At 40.4% G+C, this 20,580-nt stretch overlaps 1 protein-coding gene across 4 annotated transcripts in view; it reads right to left on the bottom strand.

The window, feature by feature from the left end:
- The window catches only part of LOC133485015 (solute carrier family 4 member 11-like), a 35,398-nt gene that overhangs the window by 6,969 nt on the left and 7,849 nt on the right, over positions 1 to 20,580 (bottom strand). Inside the window, exons 1-13 of one of the 4 annotated variants that reach the window (XM_061788314.1) lie at positions 17,975 to 18,128; positions 13,723 to 13,773; positions 11,289 to 11,384; positions 10,233 to 10,276; positions 9,385 to 9,592; positions 9,222 to 9,303; positions 7,484 to 7,607; positions 6,563 to 6,772; positions 4,612 to 4,696; positions 4,400 to 4,525; positions 3,292 to 3,405; positions 2,430 to 2,562; positions 2,131 to 2,204 (exon numbers count right to left, since the gene is read on the bottom strand). In XM_061788314.1, coding sequence (XP_061644298.1) covers positions 2,131 to 2,204; positions 2,430 to 2,562; positions 3,292 to 3,405; positions 4,400 to 4,525; positions 4,612 to 4,696; positions 6,563 to 6,772; positions 7,484 to 7,607; positions 9,222 to 9,303; positions 9,385 to 9,592; positions 10,233 to 10,276; positions 11,289 to 11,384; positions 13,723 to 13,773; positions 17,975 to 18,011 — 1,384 coding nt within the window. In that variant the 5' untranslated portion in view covers positions 18,012 to 18,128. Of the gene's footprint in view, positions 1 to 2,130; positions 2,205 to 2,429; positions 2,563 to 3,291; positions 3,406 to 4,399; positions 4,526 to 4,611; positions 4,697 to 6,562; positions 6,773 to 7,483; positions 7,608 to 9,221; positions 9,304 to 9,384; positions 9,593 to 10,232; positions 10,277 to 11,288; positions 11,385 to 13,722; positions 13,774 to 17,974; positions 18,129 to 20,580 lie in introns of those variants that run through there. The other 3 variants (XM_061788313.1, XM_061788315.1, XM_061788316.1) reach the window with 3 other exon arrangements.

The raw sequence follows: 20,580 nt of genomic DNA, 5'->3' as shown, positions 1-20,580 counted from the left end.
GATGAACTTGAATGAAGGAAAAGGAGGAAAAGACAATTATTTCATTGAGTATTCCTCTAGTTTATCATAAAATTACGTATTATTTCTAATTAATTTAAAATATAATATCATATAGTGTTTGAAATAAAAACTTAAAATAAGAAAACCTTTAATTAAAAAAAATAACATTTAATTAGAATTACTATATGTAAGTGTGTAAGTATTTTAACGTATTTACTTCGAAGTTTTTGTTTTTGACAATTTTTATTTTTTTATTTTTTGGTCTAAATTTTCTAACGTATTTCGTACATCCGCTCGGTTCTCGAACCAAAAAAAGTGTGATCCGGCCATTCATTTCTCGGAATTGATACACATTCATCCTAAGCATTTTGTAAGTTGTGTAAATAGGGTTCAGCAAACAGCAAGGCGTATTCCACAATGCAAGGCAACATCTGAGGATCACATTGTGTCAAAAGTCAGGCCTTCAAAACAAAAGCACACAAAGTTTCACCACAGCCACATGTTGGCTTATTTAACAGTCACACTCAATAAACGAGCAAAAAATAGTTTGAGGGAAACTGCTCAATAAGTCACCATAGAGCCAGATAAAGTGTGGGCGAAACTGTTATTATACACGTGTGCTTTTATTTCTGGGACCTGACTTTTGACAGGATATCATGCTAATGTTGCCCCAACGTCGACCGAGAGGCGTCGAATTGCCTTGAGTCGTACAGTAAATAAAAGCTTGCATTTCACCTTGCCATCTGCTGAACCCTTTTTAAAATGTGATAGAAAGTTCCTAGTGACAGGACATTTTATATAAAAAAGTGAGAAACCCTATAGAAAATTAAAAAAAAATGTCTCCGCTAAAATTTGAGAGATTAAAAAAAAAAAAAAAACAATAACTGTAAATTGTTTTTAAACAACCTAGAAAAGTGTAAAGCCATAGTATGTAATGCTTTAGCAAAAATAAATAAATAAATAAATACAGCAACCCCTGCATTGCCTCAAAAACAGTTTGCTCCAGCTAAACTCTCCTACCTCTGCCTGACTGGGCTGTCAGCTCTCTACCAACATGGAGCAAGACCTGTGATATGGTCAAAATGGCTGGTTTCAGAATATTTGGCAGATTCCATAACTTTACCCACTCAGTACCAACAAACTATTTTCATTACCAGTCTTCATTTTTGCTGCATTTAGTCATACCTCACTGTTTACGTGGTCAGGTAGGAGTTAGCTGACGTTTTTTTTTTGTTTTCTTCTTGCTATAGGAAACTTTTCAGGTGGTCGGAAGGAGAGAAGTTAGTTGTTGTGCCATGCGCATGTGATATCGTTTAAGTCAAGGTGCTCCTGCATAGCTTACTGACTGACATAGGCAATTCTTGACCACTCCTAAAATGCATCTCAGCACCTTTAAATCTCTTGTCCGAGAATTGCCCCTGACCTTCAATAAAGGTCAAAGTGATGTAAATGCTCATTTATCCACTTCATTTATCCTTTATATTTATTTCACACTGATTTATATGTTAAATTACAGTTGTTCTCTTTCAAATGTTTGTTTTTGTCTCGATTTACATTATTTGGATTTATTATATTATTATTTTACATTATTTCCTAAATATTGCTTTAGAGTTTATACGAGTCAGTCAGTCTTTCTGGAATGGATTAACCACAAAAACTGAGGTTCCACAGTAGCGGAATTAAAACTACAGTAGGTTGTGTGGAGAAAAAATAATAATTTATTGAATATTTTATTGTACCTTTTATGTTAATTTCTATTTAATATAAACTAATTGTAAAATAAATTAAAACAATTTCAATTCATTTTAAACTAGTATGTGGGTAAGAATTGCAATTATGATGTAAAGATTATTTAATTAAAGATTAATTGTAAAGTATTTTTTTATTTTAACTTGTTTAGTTTAAAAAAACAAAACAAAAGTAAAACTAGCCAGTGTGGAACAAATGCACAATTATTTTTAGTCATTGATTAAGAATTTGATCCTCAGAGCAAGTGTTATAGAGAGGGAAAAAAATAATAAAATGCCCAAACACTTTTTATAATAACCTTTGTATTGTAATTTTTCATACATACATACAAGTTCCACATCCCTGTTTATCTCCATAATCAAATATACTTAAGGGACTCACTTTTAACCGTGCCTTTCACTGCATCCCCAACAAATGCGATGGAGATGAACAATGCAATGACTTCCTCTGTTGAGCTGGGAGAAAGAGAGCCATAACAGGGTTATTTCTAAGTGTGCAGACATAACAATACAATCCAGTGCAATTAAACATTACAGCGTAAAAAAGGAAGTCATAACATCTGCTTTTTTTAATCAAAGTCCTTGCCCTGAGGTCAAAATTTGGTTTATTGAGCAGTTTTTAACAAATATCTGTTAGGAAGAGGTGTCTACCGAGTCTTAAGGATGGTGTTGTGCATTTACCGTTTGAAGAGCTTCATCAGCAGGCTGACGTTGAATAAACCTCCCAGAATCAGGAACAAACTGTTCCACAGGCCGATGCAGCCGTAGAAGGCGTCAAAGTCCAGGTCGTAGTCATCACAGATGCCCCGGATAACTACAATCAAACCTCCACAATCAAACTCCTGTTTGCATTTGACATTGTTTACAAAACAGCATATCATTTGTTTTGTTTTTTTAAATAAGAGTCATTTTTTTGTGTAGTCTGCACAAACCTGGCAACCCACCAGTATGGTCTGATGCAGAGTGCGGAGGCCACCTCATGAAAAGTGAGTATCATGGAGGGAGCGCAAAAGATTATTATATTTGTATTCACGGATGATTATTTTAAAGAGAATTGCAACATGCACGCTTTGCGAGTCAAAACTACAACATGTAACTTTGTCCATCATTATAAAACCTTAACAAAGCTTCATGTGGGTTATGCATTTAAATGAGATGACAATGAAGTAATAAACAGTATAAAGACTGATTTCTGGACCATTAAAACAAAACAAAAAAAACATGTTATTACGAATGTGTTAGTACAGATAACCAAATACAGATACTGATTCCGAAGTGGTGAATTTACGGAATGTACCGTATGTTGTGACTGAGCAAGATTGTATGACTTGATTTATGACTTGCTTAAGTAATTTCTTTACTCAACTTGCTTGAAATTTAGTGAGGACTTGAATTGCTTGATTTTGTTTCTACAGTAACTTGGGCCTTGCTTGAAAGTTGAAGGTCAAGACTTGAGACTTACTAATAATCATTTGCACATATGTGACTTACTCCCACCTCTGTCTACATTTCACTGGAAGCGAAGATGTGTACGAGTACGCACCACTTATGAAGATGGCCAGTGGTGCAGTGGTCAGTGGAATGACGAGTGGAGAACCAGCGAACAAGGAATAGATCACGCCTCCAATGCTTTGGCCGACGATGGTCTTCTGAACATCTGTGAAATATATTTACCTTCAGTGGATGGTCTATTGCAGGGGTGCATAATCTTTATGACCTCGTGCCCAACTTTTGCGCTACAAAGTGAAACATTCAGATAGTTACAATGTATTGGTTTAATTGACGTAACTCTGGTTTGATTCGTATAAATATTGAAGGCTTTAGTGCTTTATTGAAAAGTGTCAGCCCATGTGCAACTCAGTCGACTCTCGATTCTGCCTCATTTCTCCCATTCACAAAGCCATAATGAAGTTTGTCAATAGTTTTCAAACGGCTGGCTAAGTGTCTTCTACTGCTTCCATCGGATCTTGGAAAGAAATGTTATATGCAATACCGCCACTCACTGGTGGGAATATTTATTGGATCTGAGCGTCTCATGGACAGAATAGTACAAAGTCATTCTTCGCATATTCGCCGTTCTGTATTTACGAATTCTCCTATTTGCAGATGTTCTGGTAACTTAGCGTCTAATATTCGCTGTTTTTGTGCTGCTGCCATCTAGCAGAAGAACATCTCATTATTCAGCCTGTCACAATAGGCCGACATCATTGTCATAGATAGATGAACAAAGATACATTGTTTGTAGTAAAAAAAAAAAATACTTTTCAGATAGTTTCCTGCAGCACACCTGATGATCTCTAATGGCAGACTAATCTGAATGTTATACACTGTATATATTTTTAACAACAGATCAGAAGTCATGGAGAATTTTGGCGTGCAAATATTTAGGTATACATCTATTCAGGTATGCATCTATTGTAAAATTTGGTGAAAAATATGGTTGTAATATCTGTAAAAAAGTGAAGACAAATTGCAATGTCAGTACAGATTTTTTTAAGAAAATGAAAAGAATAAATCCATTTAGCAAGAAACATGAAGTAGGCTTACTTTATTTGCTGGATCTGGCCCACGGGCCTTGATTTTAACAGCTGCGGTCTAAAGCATTACTGTATTATGTGTTGGTAACTCTGAAGTGTTTCCCAAGGCAGTACCTATCTCCCCTCTTGTGCTTTCATCGTTGAGAGAACCAAATGCGATGGCTGGCAGCAGAATAGCGATGTAGAGGAAAATAGCGGTGGTGGTGTACTTAAGCAGAGAGCGGTCCTTCCCTATTATACCTTCATTCAGAGTGGTAGAAGATACAAAACATTATGCTGAAAAGATACACTTAAAAGAGCCAAAAGAGCATGAGGAAAATAATTACCGTCTGTGAAGTCAGAAGGGTAGAGTGGTAGGCGGCGGCGGAGGTCGTCGTAAACACCTTTACCAGCTTTGAAGAAATCTTTCCACTGGAATGAAAAAAAAGTTCACTTTAAGGTGGTCAGGACACTCGAGGGAATTTTTGCATATTGTGTTATTGTAAATTGTAAGGTGAAGAGCGATTAAAATAAACACCCTTCACTTTAAGTGACCAAAACAGTTCATGGTGAACTTCCAGCCATCGCTTTCTTTCTGATCAATCTTTAAACTACCAGGTATTGGGTAATAGGTCCTATCCATCAGAGGAAGGGTAATTGAGTCACACCACTTGACTTGAGTCAGACCTAAATTGTCAGTTTTAGGACTTGGGACTTGCTTAAAACCTTATGAAAAACTTGACTTTGACTTGGTATTCATCAGACTTGACTTAGATTTGAACTACATGCAAGACTTGCCTCATTACTCTTGAAAATTTGCACAAACCTTTCAACCTCACCAGGATGCGAATGATGCAGAGTTCAAAGCTCAATTCATGAAGCAAGTGTCACGGAGGGAGCTCCGAGATTATTACATTTGGATTCAAGGATTATGTTTAGAATAACACCGGGAAAACGAGAATGGCGACATGAGACTCAAAGATGAGAGACATGACAACAACAACTTGAAGCTTAAGACTTGACTTGCTTATGACTTGCGATGTCTATGCATTTCACTAACAGCTATTCTGTTTCTATTTTTTCTTTGAAGATTATAGTCCTGTTTCTAAGGTATGAAGGCAGTCATTTTAAAATATACAACCAAAATATGTTCAGATAAAATCAAATCTGTCTAATCACATACACATTGTAAAACATTTAGGGATTATTCCCCAAAATGATGGATTGTGTGATGACGAATGAATGAATTAATTTATTCATCCATCCAGTTTCTTTTACCGCCTGTCCTCACTAGGGTAGCGGGCTGCAGGCGGGAGGCACGCTGAACTGGTCGCACGCTGAACTGGTCGCCAGCCAATCGCAGGGCACATAGAAACAAACAACCATTCGCACTCACATTGACACCTACGGGGAATTTAGAGTCCTCAATCAACCTAACACGCATGTTTTTGGGATGTGGGAGGAAAGCGGAGTTCCCGGAGAAAACCCACCAAGCCACAGGGAGAGCAGACAAACTCCACAAAGGCAGAACCGGGATTTAAACCCCGGTCCACAGAACTGTGAGGCAGATGTGCTAACCAGTCGCCCACCGTGCCGGCAAACAAAACTGAGGATGGATGACTGGTTAGCACATCTGTCTCACAGTTCTGAGGACTGGGGTTCAAATCTTCACACACCAGCTCAGGCTCCTTCTCTACCAGAGAGGGGACATTCCACATCCCTAAAGCCAGTTTCTGTAACCGGGATCGGATCGCCAGGGTCCTCGCCTTCGGCCACCGCCCAGCTCACACTGCACCCGATCCCTATGGCCCCTCCCACAGGTAGTGAGCCCACGGGAAGGGGGACCCACGTTTCCCTTTTGGGCTGTGACAGGCGCCCGCCTTCGAGCCCCACCTCCAGCCCTGGCTCCAGAGGGAGGCCCCGGTGACCTGCGTCCGGGCAAGGAAAACCTATGTCCATTTATTTTGCTCATCATAGGGGTTTTTGGAGCCGTGCTTTGTCTGGTCCCTCACCTAGGACCTGTTTGCCATAGGTGACCCTATCAGAGGCATGAAGCCTCAGAAAACTTAGCTCCTAGGATCATTGGCACACACAAACCCCTCCACCACGATAAGGTGAAGCCTCAAACAGGGGTACTGTAAATCTTTTTTAAAGGATACAACATCATCTATTGCATGATGTTGCAGACCCCAAAGACCTCCAGGTTTGAAGCATTCCAGTTAGAGAGCCACTGGTTTAGCTTGTCAATAGAGTATACAGTATCTTCATAGTGGCGTTTCGATCAGTCTCTTCCCTTACCTTAAGTTCTTTGCCTCTCCTTGGATCGTAGTCATCCACTTGGCTGACGGCCACCTTCTCTTTGACTACGGAGAGCTGCTGACGCTGGCAGACCAGCTCTTGTTTGAACTCCTCCTGGGTCTTCGTCTCCAGAAGCTTCTGTCTGAAGGAAATGTCCGAGAACATGGTGGCGAATGTTCGGCCCACTTCAATGGCTGACTTGGTACTTTTCTGTGAACAATGGAGCATGGAAATGTTACAAGGATGTTTGTTGGTGATGAAATGTACAGTATATTGTGTATACTTCATTAGATACAACTGCACATGCAGTTTGCAACCTTAAAGGAACCAAGATAGATATTTCTCACAGCACACCACCGAACAAAAATGTCGCATAATGTATACATGCTAAAATAATCGTAATTTGTATTTATTAATTTATATTTAGGGTTTACACTACTAATATTGGCAATTAGGGAGGCGGGGTACACCCTGAACCGGTCGCCAGCCAATTGCAGGGCACATAGAAACAAACAACCATTCACACTCACACCTACGGGCAATTTTAGAGTCTCCAATTCATGCATGTTTTTGGGATGTGGGAGGAAACCGGAGTGCCCGGAGAAAACCCACGCAGGCACGGGGAGAACATACAAACTACACAGGCGGGGCCGGGATTTGAACCCTGGTCCCCAGAACTGTGAGTCAGATGTGCTAACCAGTTGACCAACGTGCCGGCCAACAGGAAGATACATAAATTAATTGTACTGTATCTTCTGCCATCCACTAGAGCATTTAATTTTTCTTCCTGTCATTATACGTCGCTGGCATAGATACAGTACATAGATGAACATAGATAGAGTAAATAATTTTGTCTCCAATTCAGTGAAATTTGACAATTTCCCACGGACACCTGATATCTCACAGTGGTGGTGTGCTTACCGTTCTGGGTGGGGCCAGGATGAGGATGACATAGCGCGCCTCACAGCAGTTAACCCCCCAGTTTTGCGGCCTCTCCAGACGTGCGATGCAAACGTGGCGTTTCTGTAGACTACTCACATTGCAGCTGAAAAACAACGGCAGTAAATGATCACTTTTTGTACCTACTTTTTGTTGTATTAAGACATAGGGGTCAATTTTCATGACTAGCGCGAATCCAGCGCTGCACTTGATGTAACTGTGCAAGGAGCGGGCTTGACCAGGTTTTGGTTATTTCTTCGACAGGCGTACCCCAGTGCATTTAAAGTGCAACTAAACAGGAGAAAAAAATGTCTCTAAATTTGATACATCCCAAGCCTGACAATGAATGAAAAAAAATTGCAAAGTACGTGAAACCAGGCTTCAAAATAGCCACAAATTTAGACATTCTTCCAGTTTGCAGATATTGAGGGCCTGTTGCTGAGAGCTCTAAAAGAGACTTCTGAAAATCCCACCCCTCCTGTCAATCAAATACATGTTGACCTTCCTTTTGATACCGACAATGTGCGTGGGCGCCAGACGGCACGACATGTTTCCAAAATAACACAAAAAACATTTAATTTCACGGAAGACATATCTTTTCAAGTTGTGGGCAGTTTCATGGCCAATTGCATGTTGTACTGGTACTGTACTGGGTGAAGTTATTTTTGAACAAGGAAGTGGAATTCCACCGAATGGCCACTGGGTGGAATTAGGGCACTCGGTTTTTATATAGCGGAGTATACGCCCCAGCCCTGTCACGGGGCGAGTTTTTAGCCACAAAATCAGGAAAATTTAGAAGGTAAAAATGCAGGTGCACAGACCGTATGATATAGATCAGGGCTCGAGACTGTGACCAAACTGGTTACATATGCGACCTTTTTTTCAGCTTGTGGTATTAAAATCTTCATTTTGTATTTGTGCAAGTGTATGTTTTGATGGTTGACGTTCAAATGACTAGAGCCAGCGAGCCTCCTTTTAAATATCCACTCTCGCTTTTATTCTCACCAACACGCTTTCTCTTTAGCAACCTGCTTCTTCCTTAACTATTTATCTATCTTTTTATGGTTTAAGAAATGTGATAAAGTACAATATACTGAATATACAGCATCAAAAGCCTTTAAAGGCTCGCTGTTCTCACTTGTGCAATCGCTCATGTGCGGGTGTGCGTTGGCAACTCTACGCGATGGTCCGGTCAAGTCAGGTTCGACCACATTGCGCAGTGTGAGGCTGGCTTAAAGCAGCTTTTGTTTAATGGTGGACTGAGCAGGTGCAGGCATTTTTGTCCATCGTGGCAGAAGATGAAATATTGCGAGACATGCAAGGCGTGACAAGAAACGAGAGTGTCACCTGCTCCAATCCCTCCCACTTTTGATTGGTGCTTGTTGTAAAGGATAAGCAATGGAGGCCAGGCTCAGGGAGGCCGGGACAGAGCGGGGCTAGGCCATTTTGAAACTTGTAATGGAAAAGCGGCGTAACACTTTCAATTCCATCACTTCAAACTTAATTTTGCACTTGAGGTGTTTCCCCACATGTTCTGTGGTGAAAACCATCAGCACTACCTTAAAAAACCCCAAAACATATTTTAGCTTCCACCACTTTTACACTTGTTGCCAACAGTTTAATGCCCACTAAGCACACGTAAGCAATACCGCATCCCCTGCTGGAACTGTCGAGGCACAGAGTTACTGCTATCAAGGCAACGTCACGGACATGAACTCACAGAATGCAAAGCCAGGACTGCTGGTAATGAATGCCTGTCGTTGTCATAGTCACCCCCTGAATGGTTTCTGACAGCAGATGAACTGTTGGCGTACAAACAAAACAAGTTGAAATGATACAATTCCAAATCACTTGGTGTCTCATTTCAAGTTTAACGTTCTCACCATCCATGTCCTTCCCTAATGCATCTGTAAACAGCGAGTCCATAATCTGGTTCACGTGGCTTTCCTCCACTACACAACTTAACATTCGCCTCAGTACCCCGTCCAGAGTGGACGCTCCCTCGTCCAGAATGACGCTTGCCTGGGCCAGGAAGGCGTCCACATCTCTGTGGGCACGTACCTCCTCGCAAAAGTCCATCGGCTTCACATACTACAAGGAAGAGGTGAAGGACAGTTTATTCTCACCAACTGTCTTGGGACAGAACTTGGGACTTGCTCAGATAAAACTTATGAAAGACTGTATTTGACTTTGGCTTGGTATTTGTGAGACTCGAATTAGACTTTTGTCAGGTCTTGCCTGTTTACATTTGAAAGTCTGCATTTTCAAGCCAGTGTTCCATTTGTATTGTTTTTGTGTAGTGCATGCGATCATGGGACCCCACCACTATGCGTTGAGCCAGCTTGGAAGACTATTACATTTATATTCAAGGACAACATTTGTGATAAAATCAGGACAAGGAGAATGTCAACATGGAATGTTTGCAACTCAAAAAGAGACACAATAACTACGAGATGTCATGCGTAGTATTCCAGAAAAATACGTCCAGGAGTGCTTGTATGGCAGAGAAGGCTGGGAAAGTGCGTTAGATCCCAGGGGGATTACTTCGAAGAGGAAAACTTGTAGTTTGGGTTTGATATATTGTATATCTTTTGTGACACCAGTCCTGGAACATTTCGGACGCACCTAATATAATGTATAAAGGGTTCATGCACATATGCTATTTAGAGCTTAATATATGGGGGTTTTGCAAGATGATGAAAAAAAAAGGGACACACAATTTCATTTTTACCTTTCTTCTTGTATTTAAAAGACCAAAGCCTGGACCTTCCCCTTCTGTGAATAATAAAATAAAAAAAATACAACACAATATTAAACATGAATTGATCTGTTTGTGTGAAGTTGTCCATTGACTGACTTTGAGAAAACATGCTGCAGATTCCAAATCTTTTTTTATGCGTAAGGGAGCACAACAGTAAGCGTGCAGACCTCCCTCAAGCTGGAGGGTCTGTGGTCCACATATCAACACAAATGGATTTCTGGCAAAGAAAGTTTCACAGCAAATCTTTTGCTTATTGACTCAACATACAGTATACACATATTGCACATACAGGGTGCACAGAACATTAAATGTGGTATATTAGAGTTGAAGAGACCATATGGTCTCAATATGGTTCATCAGACGTGCACAAACTGTTAAACAGTGTACATTGGAGGTACACAGACAATATGGTGTAAATATGGTGCATTAAAGGTGTGCAGACCATTAAATATGGTCTAAATATGGTACACCGAGGGTGCAGAGACCATTAAATGTGGTACAATAGAGGTACACAGACATTTAAATTAATAAGACAATTTATTATATCATATTAGAGGCGCACAGACCATTAAATATGGTACATTGCAGATGCACTGACCATATGGTTTAAATATGATACGTTAGAGGTGCCTGGACCATTGAATATGGTCCAAATATGATACATAAAATTAAATGTGGTAGATTCGATGTGCACAAACAGTACAATCAGACCCTCTGCTATGTCCAAATAAGTTGCATTTTTTGTTCTATGGTTATCATCACACACTTCCTGTTTGCCATCACTGCGTCAGTTCAGTGACATCATCATCATTCATCATCAAAAAAGGGGCAAAACACAGGTATGGAGTTAGGTGTGGAGTTAAATCCTTGATATGGTCACTGAGCTAAGTTGCTGAGCTAAATTTGCTGACTTCAAACACGTTTTTTATTTTTTTTACTTTGGACGTTGGCGTTTCTATTGTAATAATGTGATCATAATAATCAAGAGTGTTATTTGCACTCTTTTGACACACTCATTCCACAGACCTGACATGCTAAGTTGGCTCTCGTTGTCATAGATGGGGTCCTTGTGCGGGATGGTTGAATTTTCCTCATAATCGTCTTGTTCTCCATCCCGCAGCTCTGCGGATACACCAGTTTGGTAAGTCAAGATAGCACAAAAAGAATTGATATATACAAAACAAGCCATATTGATTTCATTTCTTGGCCCTCTGTGACATACACAGGATCTTGAGCTTCAGTTGTTACAGGTAAATTTGCCACATTAAGGGTAGTTATAGTTAACCAAGCTTTGTTTTACGCCCCTGGCATCTGGCCACAAGTACAGAGAGACATCCATTGAAATGCAATTAAAAAAGATCCCCCTTTAAACCATACCTGCAGCAATATAACAAATTGCAGCTCCTCGTGAATTCCTTTATTGGACAGACGACAGTATGGAAGCTTATTTTATGAGGAGAAGGAACACAAGTCTCCGAATTAGGGATGAGCGATAAGATCCTCCGCCTCGTTATTTGGCCATTAATTAAGACTTAACAATCCAGAAAAGGGGGACGCATGCGTGTGAAATACTGTAGGCCATAAGTATGAAAAGCAGTATGAGTATACAGGATATTCGATATCCTTGATATCCAGCTTAAGGTCCATGTACTAGTATGATCTCTTTCCTCACTAGTAAGATGGCACACCAGCTATGACACATATGTAGAACAGCTGTGTCATACTTGAACATTATTTTTTTTTCTATAGTGCCACTTTTAGCCTATTGGAACGCAATTGAACCTTTCTAGTAAACTACTGTGTTGCACTAGTAAAACTAGTATGCCCGACTAATGGGCATATGTCACACAATAGTCGTGTCCTGGACCCTACTAGTAGCACAAAATGCCAACTAGTAGTTTTGCCTCACTCGTCACCAGTTTTGAGAAGATTACTTTGGAAATGTAGTTACATTTACAGTTACCCTGTTGAAAATGTAATAATAGTGTAACTCTTCCAATTACTTTCTCAAAGTAATATAACTAATTAAATTTGATTACATTTGTATTACTTTTCTTAATTTTGAATGAATCTGTCAACAGGACCCTTGGATGTTTCCTCGAAAAAAAAGTGGATTCAAACCATTGATCATTCTTTTGGAATTAATTACATATTTGTTCTTTACACAAATAATACACTGATAACAAACAAGATAAAATGTGAATCCATAACAAAAGAATTGTTTGTTGCATTATACGTCTACAGCATGTACAAAACCACCATACCATAACATACCATACCATGTTGACCTAATGACAAATGTGCACAATTTAGACAATATCGCTGCATATGACAAGCCAGATAAGTGAATGTTCCATAAAAAAGTCTAAAATTACACAGATGAAACTGTTGAATAGTCAGTGTTCTTTTATGTGTTGAAAAAAGTAACAATGAGTCTAACCATTTCAAAATCTCAGACAAATAGATTACACCACAAGATGGTGTAATTAAATTACGTAAAATAGTTACATGCAATTATTTAATCCCAACACTGCGAGTAACATGCTAGTCGTGCTAGTATGCTAAAATGTTCCTATTATTGTGCATAGTCAGAGTCGGTCCCGGCCGAATGGTGGCCTGTACGACAGGCCGTCTCTACGACATTTTCTGCCGGAAAAGTAACAGTTATGAGTCTATGTGCGCTGCGATTTGATTCAATTGCGCACTCCTGGCCGATTGGGGGGTGGGGGGTGGGGGGTGGGAGTGCCGTCCCCCGCAGAATGCTGTCTGGGCGGCTGCCCATATCGGTCATATCAGAAACTGCCCCTGTGCATACAAGTACATCGACCTTAAGCATGCTACTGGTCTTACCAGGGAAGTGCTAGATGTTGAGTAGTAAATATTTTACAATTTCACTAGTAGTATTAGACTATTAGTAGCATGCCAGTCAACTAGTGAACACTTTTGCCTCACTTGTAACATGTAGCTGGCCTACTAGTATGCTAAAATTGTCCCACTAATGAGGGCAAAGACTGCTTTCTGAAAGTCATTTGAGCATTTATTCCATTTCCTTATATCCAGCTTAAGGTCCGTGAACTAATATGCTTTTTGTATGCACTTGTAGAACAACTAGGGCGCACTAGTGTTTTTTTCCACCATGTTTACTGCCTTTTGCTAATGCATTTCTGTATATAAATAGGACAACTTGGGCATACGAATAGAACAACTACATGTTACTAGTGAGGCAAAACTGTGCAATAGTTGACATCTGCATGCTCCTAGTACTACGAGTAAAACACTCAATGTTAACTAGTGGAATTTTAAAATGTCTCTGAGGAGTCATTGTATATATTTGATGTCTATGGGAATAATTAGGAACGATATTTGTCTATGCAAACGTTTGTAAAGCAGAAGACCCTGATAAGAACATGACAGCACTGCATTCAAAGAAATCAGCAAAAATATATAGAATAATACAAACCCATTTCCTGGAACACATATCCATTCTTGGAGCTCCCAGTTGGTGGGGCCTCTGTGGAACACAAAACATAACCGTGTTTCTTTATTTTTCCTTCAAATGTGTGCCATTGATTCGTTCAGCATTTAGCACACAAAAAAAAAAGAAATATAGTACTGTCAATGTGAATATCTATTGCAGACATTTAACAAGAAATACAAAAAATTTTTTTTTATAAAATGAGCCCGCACATCGGGCGACTGGTTAGCAGATCTGCCTCACAGTTGGGTCAGGGTCCAAATCCCGGCCCGTCCTGTGTGGAGTTAGCATGTTCTCCCCGTGCCTGTGCGGGTTTTCTCCGGGCACTCCGGTTTTCTCCCACATCCCAAAAACATGTGTGTTAGGTTGAATGAAGACTCTAAATTGCCCGTAGGTGTGAATGTGAGTGCGAATGGTTATTTGTTTCTATGTTGCCTGCGATTGGCTGGCGACCGGTTCAGGGTGTACCCCGCCTCCCGCCCGAAGATAGCTGGGATAGGGTCCAGCAGCCCGCGACCCTAGTGAGGATAAGCGGTAAGGAAAATGGATGGAGTATAAAATGAAGATGGAATAAAAGGGTAGAAAAAAGAAAAGAAAGTGTAATAGAGAATATTACTTATTAAATTAGAGGGGAATAAACAAACCACAGACCGGACAAACAGGAAGGTAAGGTAAAGTAAAAATTTTGTTTTTTGTGTTATGGTGATTTTATTCAATTAAACGGCCTTTTAACTGCTTTAAAATGGTCATCTTACTACAGACTGGTCTTGTTTTGGTTCTGAATGGGGAGATGGGATTCAGGTGCTGTTCAGTGCAGGGGCAGAAATATTCTAGTGGAATACAGGACTGCCGGCCACCCCAACATGCAGTTATTCATGATAACAATAATATATAACCAATATATACGTAATTGTTTGACTGATTGATTTTAACGTGTTTAATAAAATAAAGTTGAATAATTTCAAAGTGGCTCTTGCATCCTATGTTATTTTCCGGCTGTGGCCTTAGGAGGAAAATATTTGGACATTGTGCATGGGCACAATGCAGAGAGGCTTGTTTCAAGAGCGAAAGCAATACAGTTAAGCTGATGTGGAGGGAAGCAATCGCGTGGAGTGAGAAGTTGAAAACACATATTCCACTCTCGCTTACAATGAAAACTGGGAAACGGCTGCGCCTGGGGTTTTTATAAGCAGTCGTCGTGTTTCTGTAAAGATGAGCTGTTTGGCTATGAGGCCTCCTGAGACAGAGTCGGCCTCGTAGCAGATTAGCACCAAACATTTCCCAAGGCCTCCTTTTCCCCTCACGGGAGATGCCTGGAAGCTTTACAGCTCGGGCAACAAGCTATTAGACCTTGCGAGGCAATGTCGTGTCGCAAAGGTAAAGGTCCAACTTCGCACAGGGATTCATGACTGTAGCTAATTGTTGGCAGAATCCATGATAGGGACATATACTAACAAAATGGATGCCAACATTTTTTTTAAAGCGTTACATATTCGTGATCCGCTACTCTTGGATTCACCTGATTGCTGATTGTTTTTGAGAACCTTTCCTCCATTTTGGATGAAAAACTATGATGAAGTCAGTGGAGGAGCTTCCTGTAGTGCTCCTCAACTGTATGCATTTCTTTTTCTCAATTTAAAACAGTTTCCCGATATCTGTAGAATGCCTTTGTCAAAATATCCAAAGGAACCAGAATTTGACAGACGCTAATTATTGTCTTGCTGAAATTAACTCGTTTTAGGAGCCATCTCTGTTAGATAATGCTGGTCGGGGCTAACACTTTATCATGATCGTGCTACAACTGCTGCTTGAGTGTGGCTGTCGCTTTGGAACTTCAGCCAGCTTAGCTTCCAAGTTATTGGCTGAGAAAGTCAGTGTGATGGTAGGTATGAAGTAAATTAGCGTAATAATAAAACTTCGTTACGTAAAAGTGAGGCTGTAGTGCAGAACGGCTCACCCACAAAAGTAGGCAGATGACAAAAAATGCACTTGCAAGTTTAATTTCACACTTGATGGGTGGGGCAGGCACTCCAGGCACACAACTGTTTGGATACAAACAATGAAAATGACATTTTCCATGATATATCACATTCAAAGCATAAAAAATGAGCTTCGTGTCATGGTGACGATGTAAGCCAATATAAGCTTTGACTGTGACACGTCGGTTTGCGCACTGCAACTATGACATATAAAACCGCTCTTCAAATTAGTTGCCCTCATGACCATACTGCAAAACAAGTCTCCTAGCATCTTTCAGTGAATTTTGCCATACTTTACTGAAAGGTCGCACATGTGGTAAATATTATACCTCAACATTATCATGTTGGCATCGTCTTTATGAGCCTATTGATCTCTGCTATGTAAGGTGAAAAGAACAAAATGGACTATTCTGGTCTCAATATAGTGGATAAAGAAGTGGGGCCCATTCTAAAACATATCCTAATGTCCTAATTTAACCGCCTGTTGCGTCATCCACTCAAAGAAATTAACGCCACATCTCAAATAAGCACCAGCTTTTTCCATCTGACGAAAGGTGGTGATGCTAGGTAGATGTAAGTTCCTTTGCTGTGGCATCTTTTACAGAATCGGGCATTTAACAGCCTTTGGCTTGCCCACTACGCAGAATCCAGGAAAGCAGGCTATTGCCGCATCTGGGATTCTTTGGCGTTAAATGTCGCACCCTCCTAAGTTATCCCAGCCTGGCAAAACACAGGATGGCTTTGTCCCACCAAATCGGTGCCCTTTAATAGAGTGACAGTGACATAAAAAAGAGGACCACACATCACCTGCAGAGCAGACACAGCACCTGTAAAGCTGACCTCTGTTGTTCCTGTCCAATAAAATCATGTCCAGTAAACTCCCACTACTTATGAGGATAAGGACCATCTGCCACGAATAGTAAAAGGTCATTTACAACCCTGCAAAATGGTTGGAAAAAAAACACCAAAAAAAAACGCAAATCGATGAATTCATGAATGGGAATCCGTGACTTGGCGGGGATGCACTGTAACTCCAATTTTTGTAAGTTTTTATGTGAAATTCGAAGACTTTTTGCCTGTTTAAAAAAAACCCATCGTCTTTGCATTTATATACACCTGGTGCTCCCAGCAAATAAATACCGCTAGCCACCTTTTGAGGCAATCGAGCAATCGTCTAACAAAAGGGAACAGAGGTAACATGCTAAGCGGTGTAACAACTTGTTACAGATGCACAGTGGTAACGGCGTTTTCGACTACGCTAACCCTGCGACACTGAAACTAATCTTTCACTGGCTCTAACCGTGGAGAATGTTGTATTCATCTTCCCCAAGTCGCTATCAGCGAGGATGTCCTTGAGCAATAGCGAACAAACGGGGAAAGGAAGCCTTGCAGTGTCTCTGAAAACAGGTTGTATGAGCTTTTGCTTTTGAATATGAACCTGCTGTCACTCATCAGATTTGATCAGGGTCACGTGCAGTTGGAGCTCAGTCAGCCTTAACGACCGCAGTGTGAACTGTGTTAGCGCTTCCCAGTCCCAATGTACGCGTTCGGGAGCCAAGTAAGGCAAATAGCAGGAAGGAAAGCCTCACAGCTCAGTCCACTTCAACACCTTGAAGTCTTGCTATTGAAAACCACCTGATGTTTGCTCATCCGGCACTGTGGTCGTAGCCAGCGAACCAACAATAATCTCAGCCATAAATGCTATACGGCGACAGTAATAGTTATAAAACCTTTGATTGCAAGTAATAACAATCACTTCTCAAATGATACAACAAGAACCAGGATACAACATATCAATTGAAACCAAAAGGTGTGCCAGATTTAAAACACGAGACATTTTTCTTCTTCCTAATCTTTTTAATCTCTGACCCGAGTTGGAGATTTGAGCAGTTTAGTGACCTAGTACAAGACAATCTCAATGAAAAATCTCATTTGACTAAGCAAATGTATTTAGCTGCATGACATGTGAACCCTTTTACTGCAGGGGTGATATATATTGACTTTGTTTGGTTGCTGTTTGCCAATACAGGCATGCTGCTCAACATAATAGCCTACCTTCTAATAGCAAGAATGAATCAAACTGAAGCAAAACAAGTCATGTCATAAATCAATCTACACACATAGCAGAGAAGAGGTCTCCGCTCCACGTGATACAAGGTAGCTCAGGTTGCACTGTGGGAGACTTTCCAACCACACACACACACACACACACACATACACACACCACTAAAAAAAACAAAAAAACAAAAAAAACTTACCGGCTGGCACAAAATGGAGGACTTCTTTGCCCTCCATGTTCTCCAGGGGTTCAGGTGAGATGCTCTCAAGAGGTCAACCCATCATTTTCATGTATGGCCTCCTGTAGCTGCTATGTACTCTCTCTCTCTCTCTCTCTCTCTCTCTCTCTCTCTCTCTCTCTCTCTCTCTCTCTCTCTCTCATACACGACACACACACATGGAAGTCGTAAGCCCTCCTCCAGCAGCACATGGGTTTGAAAGAGGAAGTGGTTAAGTGACCTTTTCGGTGGAGGCCGTTTTTTGTTCCTGCCGGGTCCGTCTGCCTATGAGCTGTCTCATATTACCAACTACTACCACTACTCAGGCCATAACATTCGGAACACTTTCACAACATCTAAGCTCAGTTACGCCTTTACGAAGATCAGTTTTGATTTACATAGTCAGTGAGTTCGCATTGCTATGCATCTTACTCAGCTGTTTCTTTTATTTTTGTTACTCTCTAAATGTAAAGAAGTGTTCTGCTACACCACCACAGAAAACAATGTCTTTTACAAATTATTGTTTAGCTGTGTCAATCTAAACGGAGCATCCTTATCTTTGTAGTGTGAGAATTGTGACAGTAAAAATATTGCTTTGGCGCTATCTGGTGGCATCTTGGTACCGAGCACCAATGTCGAACTGGAGAGGAGTTTCATTTAGCAGACCATAGCGTTCTCTAATTAGCCTTGCCGCAATCGTTTGGCATCTACAATATAGGAGGCCGACAATTACTGGCATATTTTAGCCATTCGCGGCAGTGCTGGGCCCCAATCCTCCGCAAAAAGCGGGATTCACTGTACTACTTTTGTTTCACTTACCATCCACGATGCACACTGATTTTTTAAACACCCGATGAGAAGAAAATCGGAAAACCTTTATAGTGTGTGGTGACTGACACGACACACCAAAAATTGCTCATATCATGCCCCAAAATAGATGTCTGGCGTATTACCATTACTGACCTGTGAGAGGCAGCATGGTGCCACAGGGCATCCATACTGTTGGAAAATACAAAGAAGAAGACAGTTGTTGTTGCTGTTGTTGTTGTTGTTTCAGTAGTAGTAGTATTAGAAGCTAAGCTAACTGCTAGTTTACCTGGTAACTACATTGCAATGGCAAATTCTTCTCTCTGTCATTTTTGTAGCAGTGAATGACTTGTGAGACACGTTATACAAACACTCAAAACCCCTAAAGGGCTGTTGTTCCGTTTCATGCCACAATCACAGAGTCTAGCTCGGCCCGACGTGGTGTTGACCACACACATACGGATTTACAATCACAAAAACGGTATTAAACATGTTAAAAAAAAACCTACGCTTGTTGGCCGTGACCCTTTTCGGAGCAGATCGGAGAGGGAAAATCACACCCAATGCATAGAATAACACTGATCAACAACAAATTTATTGTCTAAGCTTTTGGAGTGATTTAGTACAATTTCAATGTGCTGAATCCAAATATCACATTGGTTTTGCTCAATCAGGTCAACTTTTTGAAATGTGGTCACATGTTTTCGTTTATATCTACAGGTATTTTCAATTTAGAGCAGGGGTGTCAACCTAATTTTTGTCTCGGCCCACATTGTAGTTTCTGTTTCCTTCAGATGGCCGTCATGAAAACATATAAATGTTTTATCGCGCCATCATAGTATTACACATACACAACAAATTGATGGAAACTAGTTTTGAAATCAGATAAATAATAAAATGTCCAGTGAGTGTCCACGCAACAGTGTACTAGTGTATCGTAACATTTTGGATAGCACTTGTCTTCCTCAGGGTCACGGGTGAGCTGGAACCTATCTCAGCTGACTTTGGGGACGAGGTGTGGCACACCCTGACCTGGTCATCAAGCCAGTCGAAGTGATCTAGTTTACGTCATGTTCTTTAGTCAGCAAACTAGTTAAGATTGAAACAACCGCACCTATGCTGGTTGCAGCCTAGTAGCGCCTCAGTTGTCTCAATTGAGCCACGATGAATCAATTTCACACAATTTTTCAATTCGTAATGCTCAATCATGCCCATCCCTAACTTAAAAATTATTGTATGTATAACGTATGTCATTTATATCATAGTTGTTTTAAAATTTTACGTTAATCTTTCTTAGCTTGACGTTATTGTTTTGTTTGAAGTGGTAGATTTTCCCCTCTATTTTTGTACCTATTTGTACGTTAAAAAAAATAATAAAATGCACTGCCTTAACAATGAATTTGAAAATTTCAAAATGGCTTGTCGTTCATGCTGATGGCCCGTTTTTAAGCAATCTTTGCAGATGAATACTAATAGGAGGCTAAAACTCAAGTTTCATACTCCTGTTGCCAATTTTCGTCCCACTAGGGGACTAATGAGCCATGTAAAATCACATTCTTAATTTGATTAAAGCAATGATAGAAATGTACCGTTGCCATCTAGAACAGGACCATCAGCAGCAGGCCTACTTTTCAGCCTCTAGATGACAGCACAGCTCAGGAAAAGCAAAGCAAGGACCATGTACACAAATGAATGACTGTACAGTGTGGGTGGTAATTTTTGGGATTACTGTACAGTTTTTAAATATTTTATAGGTGACATTTCAAACAAGACAAGTGCTC

Source organism: Phyllopteryx taeniolatus, chromosome 10 (genome assembly GCF_024500385.1).
Source record: "Phyllopteryx taeniolatus isolate TA_2022b chromosome 10, UOR_Ptae_1.2, whole genome shotgun sequence".
NCBI classification, from domain to species: domain Eukaryota; kingdom Metazoa; phylum Chordata; class Actinopteri; order Syngnathiformes; family Syngnathidae; genus Phyllopteryx; species Phyllopteryx taeniolatus.
This window is presented reverse-complemented; position numbering and strand designations above follow the sequence as displayed.